The sequence below is a fragment of the Scyliorhinus torazame genome, chromosome 5 (genome assembly GCF_047496885.1).
Source record: "Scyliorhinus torazame isolate Kashiwa2021f chromosome 5, sScyTor2.1, whole genome shotgun sequence".
Taxonomy (NCBI): domain Eukaryota; kingdom Metazoa; phylum Chordata; class Chondrichthyes; order Carcharhiniformes; family Scyliorhinidae; genus Scyliorhinus; species Scyliorhinus torazame.
The window spans coordinates 94,968,770-94,990,001 of NC_092711.1; the positions used below are offsets into that span (position 1 = coordinate 94,968,770).

Below are 21,232 nucleotides of genomic sequence, written 5' to 3' on the forward strand. Positions count from 1 at the left end.
GGTTCTTCCAGTCCGTCTCCAATTCTCCTTCCTGTCTCGGGTATATGGGTCTAGGTAGCTTGGTGTTGTGATTCGTGTTGTTCAGTTGTCTGTCTGTCTCCAGCAGGTATTGTTGTCTCTCGATAATGACTGTGCTGCTACCCTTGTCTTCTGGTCTTATGAACATATCCGTGTTGGATCCAAGCTCCCGGATTGTCTGTCTTCCTCTCTGGGTGAGATTCTGTTTGTCTCTTGTATTTCACGACTGTGACAGGGCAGAGGCCTGATTGAAGGGATTCAGACATGGGAGTTCTGGGAAAGATAAGCAAGGATTTGGGAGGTGACAACATGGACAAAGAGTTTGGAGAGAGAGGTTGAAGATGGGGCAGTAATTTGTAAGGATGGCAGGGTCAAGGGTTTGTTTTATTGAGGGGGTGATGATGGCAGATTTGAAGGACAGAGGGACAGTACCTGAAGAGAGAGAAATGTTGACAATATCCATGGACACAGGGTAGTTGGCTGATCAGTGGCTAAGTGGGAATAGGGTCGATGGAGCAGGGGCTGGGTCTCATGGACAAGATGAGCTCTGAGAGGGCATGAGGGGAGCTGGGAGAGAAACTAGAGCAAGATGTGGGTTCAGGGCTTGGGAAAGGATGACATTTAGAGACAATTTGGTCCGTGGGCTCGTGGAAGGGAGGGAAGCAGCAGAGGCCGCTGATCGGATTTACTCAATCTCAGTCACAAAGAAGCTCCACAAGCTCCTCACACTTCTTATCATAGAATTTACAGTGCAGGAGGCCATTCGGCCCATCGAGTCTGCACCGGCTCTTGGAAAGAGCACCCTACCCAAGGTCAACACCTTCACCCTATCCCCATAACCCAGTAACCCCACCCAACACTAAGGGCAATTTTGGACACTAAGGGCAATTTAGCATGGCCAATCCACCTAACCTGCACATCTTTGGACTGTGGGAGGAAACCGGAGCACCCGGAGGAAACCCACGCACACATGGGGAGGATGTGCAGACTCCGCACAGACAGTGACCCAAGCCGGAATCGAACCTGGGACCCTGGAGCTGTGAAGCAATTGTGCTATCCACAATGCTACCGTGCTGCCTTCTTGTTGGAGGTGAGTATGGAAGAGACAGGGGAGAGCGAGAGTACTTCAAAAGGAACTAACTTGTGTAAGAGATATTAAAAAGTTTCAGCACACTGCGTATTTAACACAAGTTTAATTTATTTGACTGTTACACAGAATATTAGCCCCTGTAAATGGGCTGGAGTTTGTTATCAGCAGAAAGAGACCCAAATGAACACGGTTCAGCCCCGATTGTGAGGAACAGCAAAATCCAATCACTATGGTTACTTGTGGCCTCGTTGGTGACTCAGCAGGTGGTATGAAGTGGTGAATCCCTTCCCACACTTGGAGCAGGTGAATGGTCTCTCCCCAGTGTGAACTCGCTGGTGCCTCTGCAGGGCGGATAGCTCAGTGAATCCCTTCCCACACCAGGAACAGGCGAATGGCCTCTCCCCAGTGTGAATTCGCTGATGTACAGTGAGGTTAGATGATCGACTGAACCCAGTTCCGCAGCGAGAGCACCTGAAGGGTCTCTCGTCAGTGTGAACACGTTGATGGCTCATCAGTTCCCCAGAGCTTTTATAGCCTTTCCCGCAGTCTGGACATTGAAACGGCCTTTCCCCAGTGTGAACTCGCTGGTGACTCAAGAGGTGGGTTGAAATAGTAAATCCCTTCCCACATTCTGAGCAGGTGAATGGCCTCTCCCCAGTGTGAATTCGCTGGTGCTTCTGCAGAGTGGATGAATCACTGAATCCCTTCCCACATTCTGAGCAGGTGAATGGCCTCACCCCAGTGTGAACTCGCTGGTGTCTCAGCAGGTTGGCTGAAATAGTAAATGCCACCCCACATTCTGAGCAGGTGAATGGTCTCTCCCCAGTGTGACTGCGTCGATGAGTTTCCAGACTGGATGGGGAAGGGAATCCTTTCCCACAGTCCCCACATTTCCACGGTTTCTCCACAGAGTGACTGCATTTGTGGCTTGTGAGGCGTGATGATTGACTGAAACCTCGTCCACACACACAACACGTGTACGGTTTCTCCCCGCTGTGAACGATACTTTTTCCTTCCATGTTCAAAGTACGATGATATTCAGGATATGATAAATTGAGGACTCTGTCAGATCCTGATGTGATGCTTGGTTTGAGTATCCGGACTTTGAAGCCTCCTCTTCGAACACCCTGTCAAACTGATTTAAAACAGAAAATAGAGAGTGAGAGAAAACACCAAAAACACAAAGGCAGGTTGTGAAATTGAGCTGAATGAATCTGGTAATTTGTGGGGCCGGCACTGGGATAATGTGACCATGAAAACTGCTGGATTGTCGTAAAAATCCAACTGACCTCTTTGGGAGGAAAGAGGAAGCGGTGAAGAGGGATTTTGTATATCTCCAAGACATATTTAGAGAGTAGTTGGTGAAGCAAATTCGATCTTGAGCTTCATAAATAGTAATATTGATAATGAAACAATGCTTCTGGTGGCACATAGAACATACAGTGCAGAAGGAGGCCATTCGGCCCATCGAGTCTGCACTGACCCACTTAAGCCCTCACCTCCACCCTCTCCCCGTAACCCAATAACCCCTCCTAACCTTATTTGGTCACTCAGGGCAATTTATCATGGTCAATCCATCTTAAAATGCTCTCTGAGATGCACTCAGTTCAAGGGCAATTAGTGATGGGCAGTGAATGCTGGCCCAGCCAGCGACACACACATCCCGTGAATGAACAGAAAAGAAAATCTGCCATCCTTACCTGGTCTGGCCGACACGATTCCAAACCACAGCAATGTGGTTGACTCTTTAAATGCCCTCCGAGATGGCCGAGCAAGCCACTCGGTTTGAGGGAAATTAGGGATGGGCAATAAATGTTGGCCCAGCCAGTGACTCCCACAAATGAATAAAATGAAATGCTGGAGACTCCAGTCAGTCAATCCGGGAGAGTTGGCATCCGGTCCAGACTCGCAGCACATGTGCCCTGCGGCTCCTTGTCCTCTGTAAAGATGGCGGCCGGTAACCCGGGCCTGTCACCGCTCAGCTCTCACTCTGTTTGGTGCTGTTTAAGACGGGACCGTTAACATTTTCCTCGGGAGTTGAAGCCTCCACGGGGTATTTATGAAGCCTCCCGGCTCACTCCGCAGCTTCTATCGCTCCCCGGCCACCCACCGGCTCCAATCCTGAAAGTCGCTTGATTGCTTCTTCCCCGCTCCTCGCACCGTCAGCAACAACCTGAACTGCGCATGCACGGGTCACAGCCCGATTGGCGCATGCTCCAGTCATAGCTGGACTCTGCACATGTGCGAGGAGCTTCTGTAATGTGGATTGAACACATTCCCAGCTGCAATGCATGATGGGTAATAACTCCGCCATTGAAATCGACATTGCTGATAGAAATTATTCTTTGCGAACCGATTCTGATTGGTACCATTGTGCCAAGGATTCAAATGTATTAGATAAATTAATAGGGCACCTACATAGACAGGCCCTCCACCACAGGTCTGTCCTGGGTGTGATTGACAACAGACCAAACACGAACAGTGAGATGTTAACGTGTTGGAGTCTGAGCAGGTTCAGGTGAACAGTGATTTGTGTCCCCCTGGACCGAATAGTTAAACTGCCCCTCGCCAATAACAATGTGCTGACATTGGATCAAATGGTTTGGGGCTTTTAAAGTTGGAGTGTTAACAAGTGGGAAAACTGAGGAAATCCCTTTGCACATGTGAAGTGTGTGAGTGATCTCCATCTGAACTGCTCCTGAACTGCACATTAGATTAATTAATGACGAACTCATATTTATTCTCATCCAGTGGAAACATTTTCCACTTGTCTATCATATCAAACCTTTTCATAATCTTACAGGATCAGGTCATCCTTCATTCCCTTTTCCTGAGAAAAGGTTTACACCCTGTCCAATCCCTCTTGCCGGGTATAACCTGCCAGTTCAGGCATAATTCAAATATCTTCTCCAGTCCTTCGAGATCCATTTTACAATATGGAGACTTTAACTAATCTGAGCCGCAAACTCACCGTTGTCCCCAAATGCCTGTATGTTGCAGTGTTTTAGTCATTTTACTGTTAGCTGAATGCAAGATGGGACAGAATAAGATCCAACGAGCCAGTCTGTAATACTGTAGAACATCTACAAACTTGCCTCTTCCCAGTACTGCTAAACAGTTGACTTTTTCACTCTCCTCCACAATAGTCCTCAACACCGGCGCCCTGCAAGGGTGCGTACTTAGCCCCCTACTCTACTCCCTGTACACACACAACTGCGTGGCAAAACTTGGTTCCAACTCCATCTACAAGTTTGCTGACGATACGACCATAGTGGGCCGGATCTCGAATAACGATGAGTCCGAATCCAGGAGGGAGATAGAGAACCTAGTGGAGTGGTGTAGCGACAACAATCTCTCTCAATGCCAGCAAAACTAAAGAGCTGGTAATTGACTTCAGGAAGCAAAGTACTGTACACACCCCTGTCAGCATCAACGGGGCCGAGGTGGAGATGGTTAGCAATTTCAAATTCCTAGGGGTGCACATCTCCAAAAATCTGTCCTGGTCCACCCACGTCAACGCTACCACCAAGAAAGCACAACAGCGCCTATACTTCCTCAGGAAACTAAGGAAATTCGGCATGTCCACATTGACTCTTACCAACTTTTACAGATGCACCATAGAAAGCATCCTATCGGGCTGCATCACAGCCTGGTATGGCAACTGCTCGGCCCAGGACCGCAAGAAACTTCAGAGAGTCGTGAACACCGCCCAGTCCATCACACGAACCTGCCTCCCATCCATTGACTCCATCTACACCTCCTGCTGCCTGCGGAAAGCAGGCAGTATAATCAAAGATCCCTCCCACCCGGCTTACTCGCTCTTCCAACTTCTTCCATCGGGCAGGAGATACAGAAGTCTGAGAACACGCACGAACAGTCTCAAAAACAGTTTCTTCTCCACTGTCACCAGACTCCTAAATGACCCTCTTATGGACTGACTTCATTAACACTACACCCTGTATGCTTCATCCGTTGCCAGTGCTTATGTAGTTACATTGTATATGTTGTGCTGCGCTATTACGTATTTTCTTTTATTCCCTTTTCTTCTCATGTAGTTACTGATCTGTTGAGCTGCTCGCAGAAAAATGCTTTTCACTGCACCTCGGTACATGTTACAATAAACAAATCCAATCCATTCCCGTGCCACCTCGATGCCTAGATATTAATAAGAACACAAGAACTAGAAGCAGGAGTAGGCCATCTGGCCCCTCGAGCCTGCTCCACCATTCAATGAGATCATGGCTGATCTTTTGTGGACTCAGCTCCACTTTCCGGCCCGAACACCACAACCCTTAATCCCTCTATTCTTCAAAAAACTATCTATCTTTATCTTAAAAACATTTAGTGAAGGAGCCTCTACTGCTTCACTGGGCAAGGAATTCCATAGATTCACAACCCTTTGGGTGAAGAAGTTCCTCCTAAACTCAGTCCTAAATCTACTTCCACTTATTTTGAGGCTATGCCCCCTGGTTCTGCTTTCACCCGCCAGTGGAAACAACCTGCCCGCATCTATCCTATCTATTCCTTTCATAATTTTATATGTTTCTAAAAGATCCCCCCTCATCCTTCTAAATTCCAACGAGTACAGTCCCAGTCTACTCAACCTCTCCTCGTAATCCAACCCCTTCAGCTCTGGGATTAACCTAGTGAATCTCCTCAGCACACCCTCCAGTGCCAGTACATCCTTTCTCAAGTAAGGAGACCAAAACTGAACACAATACTCCAGGTGTGGCCTCACTAACACCTTATACAATTGCAGCAAAACCTCCCTAGTCTTAAACTCCAACCCTCTAGCAATGAAGGACAAAATTCCATTTGACTTCTTAATCACCTGTTGCACCTGTAAACCAACTTGTTGCGACTCATGCACTAGCACACCCAGGTCTCTCTGCACAGCAGCATGTTTTAATATTTTATCATTTAAATAATAATCCCTTTTGCTGTTATTCCTACCAAAATGGATAACCTCACATTTGTCAACATTGTATTCCATCTGCCAGACCCTAGCCCATTCACTTAGCCTATCCAAATCACTCTGCAGACTTCCAGTATCCTCTGCACTTTTTGCTTCACCACTTATCTTATGTGCCATCTGCAAACTTGGACACATTGCCCTTGGTCCCCAACTCCAAATCATCTATGTAAATTGTGAACAGTTGTGGGCCCAACACTGATCCCTGAGGGACACCACTAGCTACTGATTGCCAACCAGAGAAACACCCATTAATCCCCACTCTTTATTTCTATTAATTAACCAATCCTCTATCCATGCTACTACTTTCCCCTTAATGCCATGCATCTTTATCTTATGCAGCAACCTTTTGTGTGGCACCTTGTCAAAGGCTTTCTGGAAATCCAGATATACCACATCCATTGGCTCCCCGTTATCTACCGCACTGTTAATGTCCTCAAAAAATTCCACTAAATTAGTTAGACACGACCTGCCCTTTATGAACCCATGCTGCATCTGCCCAATGGGACAATTTCCAACCAGATGTCTTGCTATTTCTTCCTTGATGATAGATTCCAGCATCTTCCCTACTACCGAAGTTAAGCTCACTGGCCTATAATTACCCGCTTTCTGCTTACCTCTTTTTTTTTTAAACAGTGGTGTCACGTTTGCTAATTTCCATCTGCCGGGACCACCCCCGAGTCTAGTGAATTTTGGTAAATTATCACTAGTGCATTTGCAATTTCCCAAGCCATCTATTTTAGCACTCTGGGGTGCATTCCATCAGGGCCAGGAGACTTGTCTACCTTTAGCCCCATTAGCTTGCCCATCACTACCTCCTTGGTGATAACAATCCTCTCAAGGTCCTCACCTGTCATAGCCTCATTTCCATCAGTCACTGGCATGTTATTTGTGTCTTCCACTGTGAAGACCAACCCAAAAAACCTGTTCAGTTCCTCAGCCATTTCCTCATCTCCCATTATTAAATCTCCCTTCTCATCCTCTAAAGGACCAATATTTACCTTAGCCACTCTTTTTTGTTTTATATATTTGTAGAAACCTTTACTATCTGTTTTTATATTGAGCAAGTTTACTCTCATAATCTATCTTACTCTTTATAGCTTTTTTTAGTAGCTTTCTGTTGCCCCCTAAAGATTTCCCAGTCCTCTAGTCTCCCACTGATCTTTGCTACTTTGTATGCTTTTTCCTTCAATTTGATACTCTCCCTTATTTCCTTAGATATCCACGGTCGATTTTCCCTCTTTCTACCGTCCTTCCTTTTTGTTGGTAAAACCTTTGCTGAGCACTGTGAAAAATAGCTTGGGAGGTTCTCCATTGTTCCTCAACTGTTTCACCATAAAGTCTTTGCTCCCAGTCAACCTTAGCTAGTCCTTCTGTCATCCCATTGTAATCTCCTTTGTTTAAGCACAAAACACTAGTGTTTGATTTTACCTTCTCACCCTCCATCTGTATTTTAAATTCCACCATATTGTGATTGCTCCTTCCGAGAGGATCCCTAACTATGAGATCATTAATCAATCCTGTCTCATTACACGGGACCAGATCTAGGACCGCTTGTTCCCTCGTAGGTTCCATTACATACTGTTCTGGGAAACTATCGCGGATACATTCTATAAACTCCCCCTCAAGGCTGCCTTGACCGACCTGGTTAAACCAATCGACATGTAGATTAAAATCCCCCATAACTGCTATACCATTTCTACATGCATCGGTTATTTCTTTGTTTATTGCCTGCCCCACCATAATGTTACTATTTGGTGGCCTATAGACTACTCCTATCAGTTACTTTTTCGACTTACTATTCCTGATTTCCACCCAAATGGATTCAACCTTATCCTCCATAGCACCTATGTCATCCTTAAATAACAGAGCTACACCACCTCCCTTACCATCCACTCTGTCTTTCCAAATAGTTTGATACCCTTGGATATTTAACTCCCAGTCGTGACCATCCTTTAACCATGTTTCATTAATGGTCACTAAATCATAGTCATTCACGATGATTTGTGCCATCAACTCATTTACCTTATTCCAAAAACTACGAGCATTCAGGTAAAGTACACTTATGTTGGCTTTTTTACCTCTGTTCTGAATCTTAACACCTCGATCAGTAACCTCTCCTAAGTTATATTTCCTCTTAACCTTTCTCCTAATTTTCCTTGTCGTTGAACCCATATCTTCATGTAACAACCTGCCGCGTCGCTTGCCATTAATGTTTTCACTTCCCGTTTTATTCCTTTTAGTATTCCTGGTCCTACTCAGAGTTCCCCTCAGTCACTGTACCTTGTACTGTCGCACTTTTTGATTTTTGACTGTGGCTTCTCTGCCTTACACTTTCCCCCTTACTGTCCCCTTACTGCCTTTTGTTTCTGTCCCTGTTTGAAAATGAAATGAAAATCGCTTATTGTCACAAGTAGGCTTCAATGAAGTTACTGTGAAAAGCCCCTAGTCACCACATTCCGGTGCCTGTTCGGGGAGGCTGTTACGGGAATTGAACAGTGCTGCTGGCCTGCCTTGGTCTGCTTTCAAAGCCAGCGAATTAGCCCTGAGCTAAACAGCCCCTGCCTTTACTACCTTACAACTTCCTGCATCGGTTCCCATTCCCCTGACACATTAGTTTAATCTCTCCTCAACAGCTCTGGCAACCCCCCGCCCCCCCCACCCCAGGATATCGGTTCCAGTCCTGCCCAGGTGCAGACCATCCGGTTTGTACTGGTCCCATCTCCCCCAGAACCGGTTCCAATGCCCCATGAATTTGAATCCCTCCCTCTTGCACCATCTCTCGAGCCACGCATTCATCCTATCTATCCTGACATTCCTACTCTGACTAGCTTGTGGCACTGGTAGCAATCCTAAGATTATTACCTTTGAGGTCCTACTTTTTAGTTTAACTCCGAACTCCCTGAATTCAGCTTGTAGGACCTCGTCCCGTTGTTTTACCTATATTGTTGGAGCCTATGTGCACCACGACAGCTGGCTGTTCACCCCGCCCCCCCCCCCCCAAGAATGTCCCGCAGCCGCTCCGAGACATCCTTGACCCTTGAACCAGGGAGGCAACACACCATCCTGGAGTCTCGATTGTGTCCGCAGAACCGCCTGTCTATTCCCCTTACAATTGGGTCCCGTATCACTATAGCCCTGCCATTCTTCTTCCTGCCCAGCTGCGCAGCAGAGCCAGCCACGGTGCCATGAACCTGGCTGCTGCTGCCTTCCCCTGGTGAGCCATCTCCCTCAACAGTATCCAAAGCGGTATATCTGTTTTGCAGGGAGATGACCGCAGAGGACACCTGCACTGCCTTCCTACTCTTGCTCTGTCTTTTGGTCACCCATTTTCTATCTCCCTCAGTACCTTTCACCTGCGGTGTGACCAACTCGCTAAACGTGCTATCCACGACGTCCTCAGCATCGCGGATGCTCCAAAGTGAGTCCATCCGCAGCTCCAGAGCCGTCAAGCGGTCTAACAGGAGCTGCAACTGGACACACTTCTTGCACATGAAGGAGCCTGGGACAGTGGACATGTCCCTGAGCTCCCACATAGCACACCAGGAGCATGACACGGGTCTGAGATCTCCTGCCATGTCTTCAACCTTCTGTTAACTTCAACAATTACAATTTCCCAAAAAATAAATAAATAATTAAACAACAAAGAAAAAAATATATATATATACCAATGAAAAGAAAAAGAAAACAGAAACACTACTTACCAGCCACTTACCAGGGATGAAAAGCACCTCCTCCCCACCCAGCTTTGAATTCCCACCGAGATTCAAATTCTCAAACTCACTCTTGGTTCTGTCTCACTCTGGCTGTGTCTTCTATGGCTCACTGGGAGAACTCACTGACAGTGAGTTTGCAAGTTGCTCTTTTAAATTTTTTAATTAATATTGAAAGCATCCCCTTACCATCCTGAACGACAGCTCCCCCAATCGCCTCCCCTTCCCCTCGCCTGGACTGCAAACATCTCACTTTTCCCCATATTTAGTTTATATGCCGAAAACCGGACAAATTCCCCCAGAATCCTCAATTTCTTCCATTCCTTCTAGGGGGCCGGAACATACAGGAGCAGGTTGTCTGCGTAAAGCGAGATTCTGTGTTCCACTCCAACCCGGCCAGCCTCTGGAGGCTCTCAGCCCAATTGCCAGCGGCTCTATGGCTAACCCGAACAGCAGCGGGGAGAGGGGGCATCCCTGTCTCGTCCCCCGATGCAGCCGGAAATAGTTTGATGTTGATCTATTCATTCGTACGCTCGCAACAGGAGCCTGATACAACAGCCTGACCCAGTCAATAAAGTCCCGCCCAAATCCAAACTGCCCCAGTACCTCCCACAGATATTCCCATTCCACCCGATCAAGAGCCTTCACTGCGTCCATTGCGACCACTACCTCCACGTCCCAACTTCTGGGGGCATCATAATCACATTTCTTTTTTAAAAATAAATTTAGAGTACCCAATTCATTTTTCACAATTAAGGGGCAATTTAGCGTGGCCAATCCACCTACCCCTCACATCTTTTGGTTGTGGGGGCGAAACCCACGCAAACACGGGCAGCACGGTAGCATTGTGGATAGCACAATTGCTTTACAGCTCCAGGGTCCCAGGTTCGATTCCGGCTTGGGTCACTGTCTGTGCGGAGTCTGCACATCCTCCCCGTGTGTGCGTGGGTTTCCTCTGGGTGCTCCAGTTTCCTCCCACAATCCAAAGATGTGCAGGTTAGGTGGATTGGCCATGATAAGTTGCCCTTAGTGTCCAAAATTGCCCGTAGTGTTGGGTGGGGTTACTGGGTTATGGGGATAGGGTGGAGATGTTGACCTTAGGTAGGGTGCTCTTTCCAAGAGCCGGTGCAGACTCGATGGGCCGAATGGCCTACTTCTGCACTGTAAATTCTATGATCTATGATCTAATGTGCAAACTCCACACAGACAGTGACCCAGGGCTGGTATTCGAATCCGGGTCCTCAGTGACGTAGTTTTGTAAACTCTTTTTCCGGGACAATAGAAGATTTGTATTCGGGAAATTCAGACTAAATATTGCATTAAGATCAGATAGAAATCAGTTGATTCACCAGGATCTGAATATCATCCTTCGAATGTGGAAGGAGAAATGTTTCTCTGTTCTGAGTGAGAAAAGATTTCAAACATCAGTGTGACTGGAAAAGCACCAAGACCCACACAACACACAGCCGAGTGAGCGAGTTGAGTGAACTGACTGTGTAAACTGGGTTCGAATCCTACTACCGCAGGTGATGGAATTTAAACTCAATATAATATCTGGAATTAAAAGTCTATGAAACCAGCTGGTTCACTGATGTCCTTTAGGGAGGGAAATCTGCCGTCCTTACCCAGTCTGGCCGACATGTGACTCCAGACCCATAAGCAATGTGGTTGACTCTAACCAGCCCTCAAGGGCAATGAGGGATGGGTAATAAATGCTGGCACAGCCTGCGACGCCCACGTCCATTGAATTAAAAAAAAAATTGTTTCATTAATTATAACTCAATTAATGATCACTACTTAATTAATCATCTGGACAGACATATAGCTAATTAATACAGTAAATTTTAATGAATACATTTGGTTAATACCAGATACACTGGTAACACTGAGTAGTACTAAACTCGGTATGCTTCACCCGGTGTCTGTCTCTATGTATTTTCATTGTTTATTTATCTATGTCCTAGATTTTTTCATGTATGGAACAATCTGTCTGGACTGCTCGCAGAACAATACTTTTCAGAATGGCATGTGGTGCAGTGGTTAGCACTGAGACGACGGCGCTGAGGACCCGTGTTGGAATCCCGTCCCTGGGTCACTGTCTCCAAACTCCATGTGGAGTTTGCACATTCTCCCCGTGTCTGCGTGAGTTTCACCCCCACAACCCAAAGTTGTGCAGGTTTAGCGGATTGGCCATGTTAAATTGCCCCATCATAATCGGGTACTCAAAATTTATATTTAAAAAAGCAATACTTTTCACTGTACCTCACTGAGCCTTCTTAAAAATTATTCATTCACGGGAGGTGGGGGTCACTGGCTGGGCCAGCATTTACTTCTCATTCCAATTGCCCTTGAACTGTGTGTCTTGTGAGGCTATTCCAGAGGGCACTTACAAATCAATCACAACATTGCTGTGGATCTGGAGTCACGTGTAGGCCAGGCCACATAAGGAGAGCAGATTCCCAAAGGACATGAGTGAACCAGACGGGTTTTTACAACAATCCACAATCTCATTAGACTTTTAATTTGAGACTTTTATTCAATGTGAATATCCGTCATGGCCAGATTCGATCCCAGATCCCCAGAGCATTAATCTGGGTCTCTGGATTACTAGCCCAATAAATAATACCATTACACCACTGCCCAGCCCACAATGTCTAGTAACTTCTCAAAATTAAAAAGTAATTTATTTTTTCAAACAAATTCTGAAAGCTCTGCAGTTTCTGGAAACATTTTGATTGAAAGTGTTATTTTTTAAAATAAAGATCTAGTTTTTACAATATAATTACCTAATACACCAATTCACTAATGATAATCAATGTTCACTACAGAATAATCATTAATGTAATTATTGTTTTTTGCTCTGAAATCAATACATAGTTAATATAGAAAAGGTACAGAAGGTGAAATGGCTACAGGAGGCACATGTTCGAGGTATAAAAGGGCTTCCTTGTCCTTGTTACTAATGACAGTGAATACACTTTGAAAATAACAGTTTTAAAACTAAATGCGATTACACATGCGTACTTACAGCTTCTTACATCACAACAGTGAATATGTTTCAAAAGTACTCCACTGGCTTTCAAAGACTTCAGAAGGTCCAGTGGCAGTACAAGGTTTTATAGAAATGTACATTTGTTCTAATAGTCCGCAAACTAGGATATGCCCCTGTCTCTGGATCTCTAAAGGCTTAATTACCTGCAAATGCTCGCACCCCTGTCTCTGGAAAGACTTAATTAGTTGCAAATGCTCGCATTCAAAGCCTGGTCTTGGATCTTCGTCCACATATATATTTCTAGAACCTACATCTTCATTCACCTGAGGAAGGAGCAGTGCTCCGAAAGCTAGTGATTTGAAACAAACCTGTTGCACTTTAACCTGGTGTTGCAAGACTTCTATCTGCAGGATGATTCTGAAGGGTTTGCTCCAGTTCAGAGGACGTGTCCGGAGGACTGACCGAGAGCGGCTGGTCCTCCAACCAATCAGGGTGAATGGGAGGCGGAACAAAGCCGTCGCTCTCGCTCACTACGCATGCGCTCCGCCGCGTACTTCGTCCACTCGGGCCTGTCTCGGTGAAAAGCCCGAGCAGCGTTCGCCGGTTCAACTGCCGTATCCGAGCTTCGTATTCGGGGCTGAGGGCCTACACGGAGTGTTTATGAAGCCTCCCGACCCCTCAACCGGCTCTATCCATCCCACATAACTCACCGAGCGGGATCTGACCAGGGAACAATTTCGACCCGACCGCCTGAATCCGGAGCTATCATCGGCACTGCGCATGCTCCAAATCACGTGGGCGGCCGGGGCTCAGCCCCGCCCCTCATTCACTCCGATTGGTTGAAGGACCAGCCGCTCCGCTCGGTTTTCCAGTTACGCCCCTCTCTTCCTATTGGACCAGAGCTGCCGTCAATCATTCCCAGGGCCTGGTGAGCTGGAGCATGCGCAGTGCCGATGCTGGACTCGGCCGGGAGGTTTCGCTGAAACCCGGTGGAGGCTCCAAACACCAATAAGACGTTTCCCGGCCCGGGTTTGCATCGAGCGGGGGGACAGCTGCGGCCTGCTCCCGGTGACAGGCCTGAGTTAACGGCTGCCGTCTTTACAGAGGCTGCAAACCCGCAGGGGGCAAAACATCAGAGATAGAGTTTGTTGTGAAACCAATGGGATATTGTAAAACAGGAGGTCAGGGTTACAGTCAACAACAACAACTTCTATTTATATAACACCTTTAACATCATAAATCATCCCAGTCAACTTCACAGGAACATTATAAAACAAAGTGAGACACCCAGACACAAAAGGAGATATCAGGACAATTGACCAAAAACGTGGACAAAGAGATGAGTTTTAAAGAGTCTGAAAGGAGGTAAGTGAGAGGAGACGGGGAGGTTTAGGGAGGGAATTCAGTGCTTGGGGCAGAAGGAACTTAAAACCATGGCGAAGTAATTAGAATCGGGGGTGCACAAGAGTCCAGGATCAGAGCTGTGCAGATATCTCAGGGGGTTGTGGAGATGACAGACACAGGGAGAGACGAGGCCATGGAGGGATTTGAAAACAAGGGTGAGAATTGACTGGGAGCGAATGCAAGTTCGGAGCACAGGGATCATAGGGGAAAGGAACTTGCTGTGAATTAAGACATGGGTAGCAGACTTTTGGATGGCTTTAGGTTTACAGATGTAGAATGTGGGAGAGCAGCCAGGTGTGTAATGGAATTGTCGAATCGGGGGGTGACGATGGTAAATTGCCTTAGTATCTAAAAAGGTTGGGGGGGGGTGGTTACGGGTAAAGCTGGAGGTGTGGGCTTAGCTCGGGAGCTCTTTCCAAGGGCCAGTGCAGACTCGATGGGCGGAATGGCCTCCTTCTGCACTGTAAATTCTATGAGGTCAGAAGCTCATATTGGATCAAGTATGAAACCAAGTTTACAAAGAGACTGGCGAAGTCTCAGACTGTTGCCAGGGAGAGGGATAGAGTCGGTATGTCAGGAATGGAGATTGGACTTCCGGGTGCGGCGATGACCAGCTAAGTCGCACGTTTCGGCAGCTCCCGGTGGAACGGACTTTTGGGCTCTTAATAGGAGCCCCAACGGCAATTTTAACGGCTAAAAACAGTGCGGTAAACCAGAAGGGAATCCCCCCTGGACACGGATGGAAAAAGGAGAGGAAAGTGGCCGGATTGCGGTGGATCCTCTAGAGCAGCGGCCAGGAAGGCAAGCACAAAGCAAGATGGCGTCGGAAGGTGGCAGTTTAATATAGGGCCCTGAACAACACGAGTTCCTGCGGCGCTGCGTGGAAGAACTTAAAAAGGAGATGAAGAAGGAGCTGTTGGCCCCGATATTACAGGCGATTGAAGGGCTAAAGGAGGAGCAAAAGACCCAGGAGCAGGAGCTTCGGGTCGTGAAGGCAAAGGCTGCTGAGAATGAGGACGAAATACAGGGCCTGGTGGTGAAGACAGAGATGCACGAGGCACAACACAAAAGGTGTGTGGAAAGGCTGGAGGTGCTGGAGAATAATGCGAGGAGGAAGAATTTAAGGATTCTTGGTCTTCCCGAAGGTGCAGAAGGGGCGGACGTCGGGGCATATGTGAGCACGAGGCTTCACTCGTTAATGGGATCGGAGGCCCCGACGGGCCCGTTGGAGGTGGAGGGAGCTTATCGAGTTATGGCGCGAAGACCGAGGGCTGGAGAAATTCCTCGAGCCATAGTGGTGAGATTTCTCCGATATAAGGTCAGAGAGATGGTCCTCAGATGGGCAAAGAAAACCCGGAGCAGTAGGTGGGAGAACGCGGTGATCCGCGTATATCAAGATTGGAGTGCGGAGGTGGCGGGAAGGAGGGCAAGCTTTAATCGGGCCAAGGCGGTGCTGCACAAAAGGAAGGTTAAATTTGGAATGCTGCAGCCGGCAAGACTGTGGGTCACATATCAAGGGAAACACCACTACTTTGAAACGGCAGAAGAGGCGTGGACATTTATTGTCGAGGAGAAACTGGAATAAGCGGGCTAGAAAAAGAACGTTTGGGACAAAGTGGTGGGGTGAAGGGGGGGGGGGGGGAAATGGGGGAAGAGATGATTTTCCTGTAACTTTTCTCTCTTCCCCATGTCGTGGGGGAGGGGGGGAGGGAGGATGGGGAGCTGGGGGCGCCGGCCATTGGGGGCGGGGCCAAATGGGAAGCGCTGGCTTTGTTCCCGCACTATGGTAATCATGGCGGGAACAGGGAAGCAGGAAGGAGGGGGCCTCGCACAGTGGGGGCCGAGGTCACGGGGGGAAGCCGAGGTCGGCCAGAGTTTGCTGAATTCTGGGAGCAACATGGGGGGGTGCAATTACGCTAGAAAGGGATCTAGCGGGGGGGGGTTAACTGGGTTGCTGCTGCTGGGGAGAAGGGGGAGCTGGTATGGGGTGGGGTGGTCGGGGCGGGAGGGTGCCGTTGGTGGGAGATACGGCTACGTGGGAACCGGGAGAGGAGCTGGATGGAAAAAGGAGATGGCTAGTCGACAAGGGGGGGGTGGTAAAGAGCCCCCCAACCCGGCTGATCACGTGGAATGTGAGAGGGCTGAACGGGCCGATTAAGAGGGCACGGGTACTCGCACACCTAAAAAAACTTAAGGCAGATGTGGTTATGCTGCAGGAGACGCATCTGAAACTGATAGACCAGGTCAGACTTCGCAAAGGATGGGTGGGGCAGGTGTTTCATTCGGGGCTAGACGCAAAAAACGGGGGTGGCTATATTCGTGGGGAAGCGCGTAATGTTTGAGGCAAAGACCATAGTGGCGGATAGGGTTCTGAGTGAGGGAGGCAAAGGTGCTTTCGAAGGTGGTGGGGGTCCGGGTCGAACCAAGCTGGGGGTTGGCTATATTCGGGGTTGCAGAATAGCCGGGAGTGCAGGAGGCGAGAGAGGCTGATGTTTTGGCCTTTGCGTCCCTAGTAGCCCGGCGCAGGATATTGTTAATGTGGAAGGAAGCCAAACCCCCGGGTGTGGAGACCTGGATAAACGACATGGCAGGGTTTATAAAGTTAGAACGGATCAAGTTCGTATTAAGGGGTTCGGCTCAAGGGTTCACCAGGCGGTGGCAACCGTTCGTCGACTACCTCACAGAAAGATAGAGGGAATGGAAAAGAAGAAGACAACAGCAGCAACCCAGGGGGGAGGGGGTGGAAGGAACCGGACGGACTCTCAGGGATGTCATTCTATATGTATAGACACTTGTTATAGGTAATGTATATAGGATTGTTGGATTGTATCTTTGGAGAGTAACTATTTTTGACAAGGCAGTTGCCACTCAGTTTTGTTTTTGTTTATATATTATTTATTTATTTGTTTAAAATTGGCCACGGTTATTTATATTGCTTTGTTGTTGTTCAAAAGAAAAACTATGTACTGTTATATTTGGCCACAAAATTTTGAATAAAATATTTTTTTTTTTAAAAAAGGAATGGAGATTGGAGCAGGGACTGAACAGTGGATTGAGTCTTCTCCATATTTGATTGAAGTTATTTAGTCAGCAGGAAGAGAACCAGAATGGGCCCTAAGTCTGATATCCGGTATAACTTAGTTCGAGAGGGAGAGGAAGAACAAAGGAAACCCTGGAAGATTTGGAGAAACAACCTTTGCGATTGCTCATCAAATCTCCACACAAGTCAGTTCTGGACACAAGGTTAACATCTGTTATTCTGTCTGCTCAGTCAGGGTGATTCAGATTAATGTCCGTCACAAGTCATGGATGAAGTGACTTATGAAGCATATTCTTACCTCTAATTATATAAATTTGGTAACAGGATACAGAAATAATGATCTCATACTTTATTTGGATTTCAGTCCCAGGGAGGAGGAAGAGTGTGTGGGACGGGGATTTACAGCTTTGGGGACAGAAGAGAGAAAAATATGTTCCCCCAAAACTGGAAATAACTGTTCTGAATTTCTATCCTGTGCTGATAATGTGACCTTTGTAAACTCCGTTTACATGGCATTAGGAAAGCGTTTTCAGACATGAAACAGAAACCAAATATCACATTAACATCTGACAGTGTCACTCAATTGATCAAGACCAGAATATCCTCAGACTATGAATGTGGAATCAAAATGTTTGTGGGAAAATATTTCAAACATCAGTGTGACTGGAAAAGCACCGAGACACACACACACCCTAGTGAGAGTGTTCCAGTGAACTGACTGTGGAAAGAGCTTTAACCAGTTACAGCGTGAAAAACACACTATTCACTAAGGGGAGAAACCATACACGTGTTCTGTGTGAGGACCAAGCTTCACCTGATTGTCTAAAGAGGAAACTCACAAAGACACTCACTCCATGAAGATACAATGGAAACCGTGGGGTATGATTTGCGCTTAGGGGTTTCCAAAATGCAAGAGGTCCCGTGTTCATATCCCGGACGAGCTCTGCAAAGCGCTTGACTGGGGAGGTGATGGTGTAGTGGTATTGTTACTGTGAGTAATCCTGAGACCCAGCACAATTCTCTGAGCTTCATTGTGACAAAGTTTCGAGCACTGGGAAATGCAAACCCTATTGGGGCTGGTTAGCACACTGGGCTAAATCGCTGGCTTTTAAAGCAGACCAAGGCAGGCCAGCAGCATGGTTCGATTCCCATATCAGCCTCCCCGAACAGGCGCTGAAATGTGGTGACTAGGGACTTTTCACAGTAACTTCATTGAAGCCTGCTTGTGATAATAAGCAATCTTCTTCATTGTGCTCATTTGGGATTGAGCACAGTCAGCATTGAAATGAAATGGGATAGTTTTACAGGTAGAGATTTGAGAATGATATTTTCATTATATTTGATTCCTTTTTGTTGTGTGTGTGAAACATTCTGGCGCCTTCATCCCGTTCGTGTTGAAGAAAGAGGGATGCCACAGGATCTGTACCGAGCCTCGTTTTTCTCAAGTCCCCGAGTGTTTTTTCCTATTTCGTTATCGTGAAGATAGATATTTTAAAAGATGGCTCTATTAAATCTCTGCCATTTCCTCTAATTCAGTCACAGAATCGCTTGCAACTGTCTTTATGCGCATGTTTCAGATGATAATTAAAGCTGTAAACCAATTCAATTTTGTTGTGGACTGACAACCCGCTAATATGTGAACTTTGTCAAAATGCCGACATATTTGCCATCTCATTGCTTCAGGACAATTCAGCATTTCTGATGTTGCTGAATGCATTTTGAGGCCGGGGTAAAAGTAAATAGAATTGGCTGCAGCACCCGAGATCCCGATAACATCCAGCAACAAACTTAAATCATTCTAACTTGTCTCACGGTTAATGTGAAAGATTTGAGAATGTTTCTGTCCGGTTTTCAATCGGCGAATGTGATGACCAGGACACCACAGAAAGTGCGGCACAAAGCCCAGTGTGCTCGGTTGCAGCTTCACAACAGTCAGCTTTCAAATCAAATGAGAGAATGTTACTTCACAACAGATTTGAAATGGAAGTGCCAATTTTATTTGATCCTTCCTTGAACAAGATGTGAACAATTCCGTTGGTCAAATCCCGTCAGTGAAAAAGAAAGGCGGTTGTCAGCAGATCCGCACAGAACCTCCTTTCCTCATCTCTCTTTCTGCTTTGCCTCCACAGGAAGACCGAGAACAAGTGATTTGTAACCATCTCTGCCATTTCCTCTGCTTCAATTACCGTATTGCTGGCATCTGTCTTTATGAGCAACATTACTGTTAGCATGAAATCAGATATTGCTGGATAGATTTAGCTGGTCTGCCAACATCTGTGGAGAGAAACAGAGTTAAGCAGTACACTCATTTAAATGATCATTCACAGCAGTATAGGAGGGTAGGGTAGGAATGGACAGATAGATGGATTATATAGTTGGAAAGTGGCACAGGAGGTGGGCAGAATAGAAGACCAGGTAGAATAGACAAGAATAGAATAGAATACCTACAATGCATAATGAGGCCATTCAGCCCATTGAGTCTGCACTGATCCTTTGAAAGAGCACCCTAACCAGGCTCCCGCCCTATCCCTGAAACCCCGTAACTAAACCTAACCTGCACATCTTTGGACACCCTGGGGCAATTTAGCATGGCCAATCCACCAACAGATATGGAATCCCTACAGTGCAGATGGAGGCCATTCGGCTCATCAAGGCTGCACCGATCCTCTGAAAGAGCTCCCACTCCCTACCGAGGCCCACTATCACACCCAATCCCCGTAACGCCACCTAACCTGCACACCTTTGGACACTAAGAGGCAATTTAGCACAGCCAATCCACCAAACCTGTACATCCTTAGACTGTGAGAAGAAACCGGAGAAAAACCATGCAGGCACAGGGAGAATGTGCAAACTCCCAAGGCCAAATTGAACCTGGGTCCCAGGTGCTGTGAGGCAACAGTGCTAACCTCTGTGTCACCGTGCCGCATGGACAAATTTGTCATGGACATAAGACAAAGGGGTCATTAAGGAATGAAGAGTATTAACGGTGGAAAAATGGTGAGACAGCCGAATATGAAATGGAAGCAACTGAACAGCGAAGGGCAGATGGGGGAGGCTGTAAAGTGTCTAACAGGAAGAAGAGTTGCTGTCCTTCCAGTTTACATTGGGCATCACTGGAGCATTGCAGCTGGCCTCGGATGGACATGTGTGTTTATTTCAGATTTCAGCAGCCGCAGTATTTTGCTCTATTAGTATTCAACATTTTTGACAGAGTTACTATGTTAATTGTCATCTGTAAACCCATTATATTAAGTTGTTGACTGAACAAACTTACTTTGTGTGCCGAGTCCAACTACAAACATCTTTTGCTGCTGTGTGTGTTCTGATTTCTGGAACCACCCAAAGGGAGGTACTAGACTTGGTATTGTGCAATGAGATGGGATTAATTAGTAACTTCATGGTGAAGGCAGCCCTAGGTGGACACGATCATACATGTTCGAATTTTACATTCAGTTTGAGGGAGAGAAGAGTGCGTCCAAGGCTCGTATTATGAACTTGGGAATTTATGAACGTGAAGGACAATTATGAGAGCATGAAATCTGAGCAAGCTGGACTGAACTGTAAGTAAAAGTACACATAAATTACAAGTACAGCCTATCACTGCTCAGAAAATATGTTTAAAACATAATCTGACCTCGAGCCACTTCATTGAAAACCTGTTGTTCTCAGAAACGCTATTTTTCATGTCATAATTGACAGATTATGAGTAAAACATCCCACTGTTTCACTGTAGGGAAAGGACACACCATTGTAGATGCCCCATAATGTTAGAGATCGGCTTGTTGAACCTGCTCATTCCATCTTATATTCAGCTAATGGGGGGAAAAACTTAAGCACTACAACTTGCAGGCGTTTGGGGACAATGGCGAGTTTGCTGCTCTAATTAGCTCAGATCTCCTTATTATAAAGTGTATTTAGAAGCACTAGAAAGGATGCAAGAAAGTTTTACTGGAGCAATTCTATACTGACAGGTTATACCCATCATGATAGATTGAGCAGGCTA

General features: G+C 46.7%; 3 protein-coding genes and 1 long non-coding RNA gene across 6 annotated transcripts in view; 1 reads left to right on the forward strand and 3 right to left on the reverse strand.

Annotated features, from left to right (window-relative positions):
- Window positions 1-13,513, reverse strand: part of LOC140418987 (uncharacterized) — a 384,502-nt gene extending 370,989 nt beyond the window's left edge. Inside the window, exon 1 of the mRNA XM_072502682.1 lies at window positions 13,496-13,513. The gene's annotated coding sequence lies outside the window, so the exon portion shown is untranslated. The remainder of the gene's footprint in view (window positions 1-13,495) is intronic.
- LOC140418992 (uncharacterized) overlaps window positions 1-21,232 on the reverse strand; it is a 226,194-nt gene that overhangs the window by 51,398 nt on the left and 153,564 nt on the right. The window lies entirely within an intron of this gene.
- LOC140419000 (uncharacterized) lies at window positions 1,199-13,461 on the reverse strand. 2 transcript variants are annotated; one of them, XM_072502723.1, is made up of 2 exons: window positions 13,154-13,461; window positions 1,199-2,243 (listed from the first exon to the last, which is right to left on the reverse strand). In XM_072502723.1, exon 2 carries the CDS (start codon window positions 2,125-2,127, stop codon window positions 1,342-1,344), a length of 786 nt encoding a protein of 261 aa, XP_072358824.1. In that variant the 5' UTR covers window positions 2,128-2,243; window positions 13,154-13,461; the 3' UTR covers window positions 1,199-1,341. The 2 variants fall into 2 exon arrangements, with proteins under 2 accessions (XP_072358824.1, XP_072358825.1); XM_072502724.1 differs by lacking the exon at window positions 13,154-13,461 and adding an exon at window positions 11,419-11,440.
- On the forward strand, window positions 13,485-20,498 carry LOC140419007 (uncharacterized). Its single transcript, XR_011945469.1, has 2 exons — window positions 13,485-14,150; window positions 17,209-20,498. It is a non-coding gene; the product is annotated as an uncharacterized lncRNA (long non-coding RNA).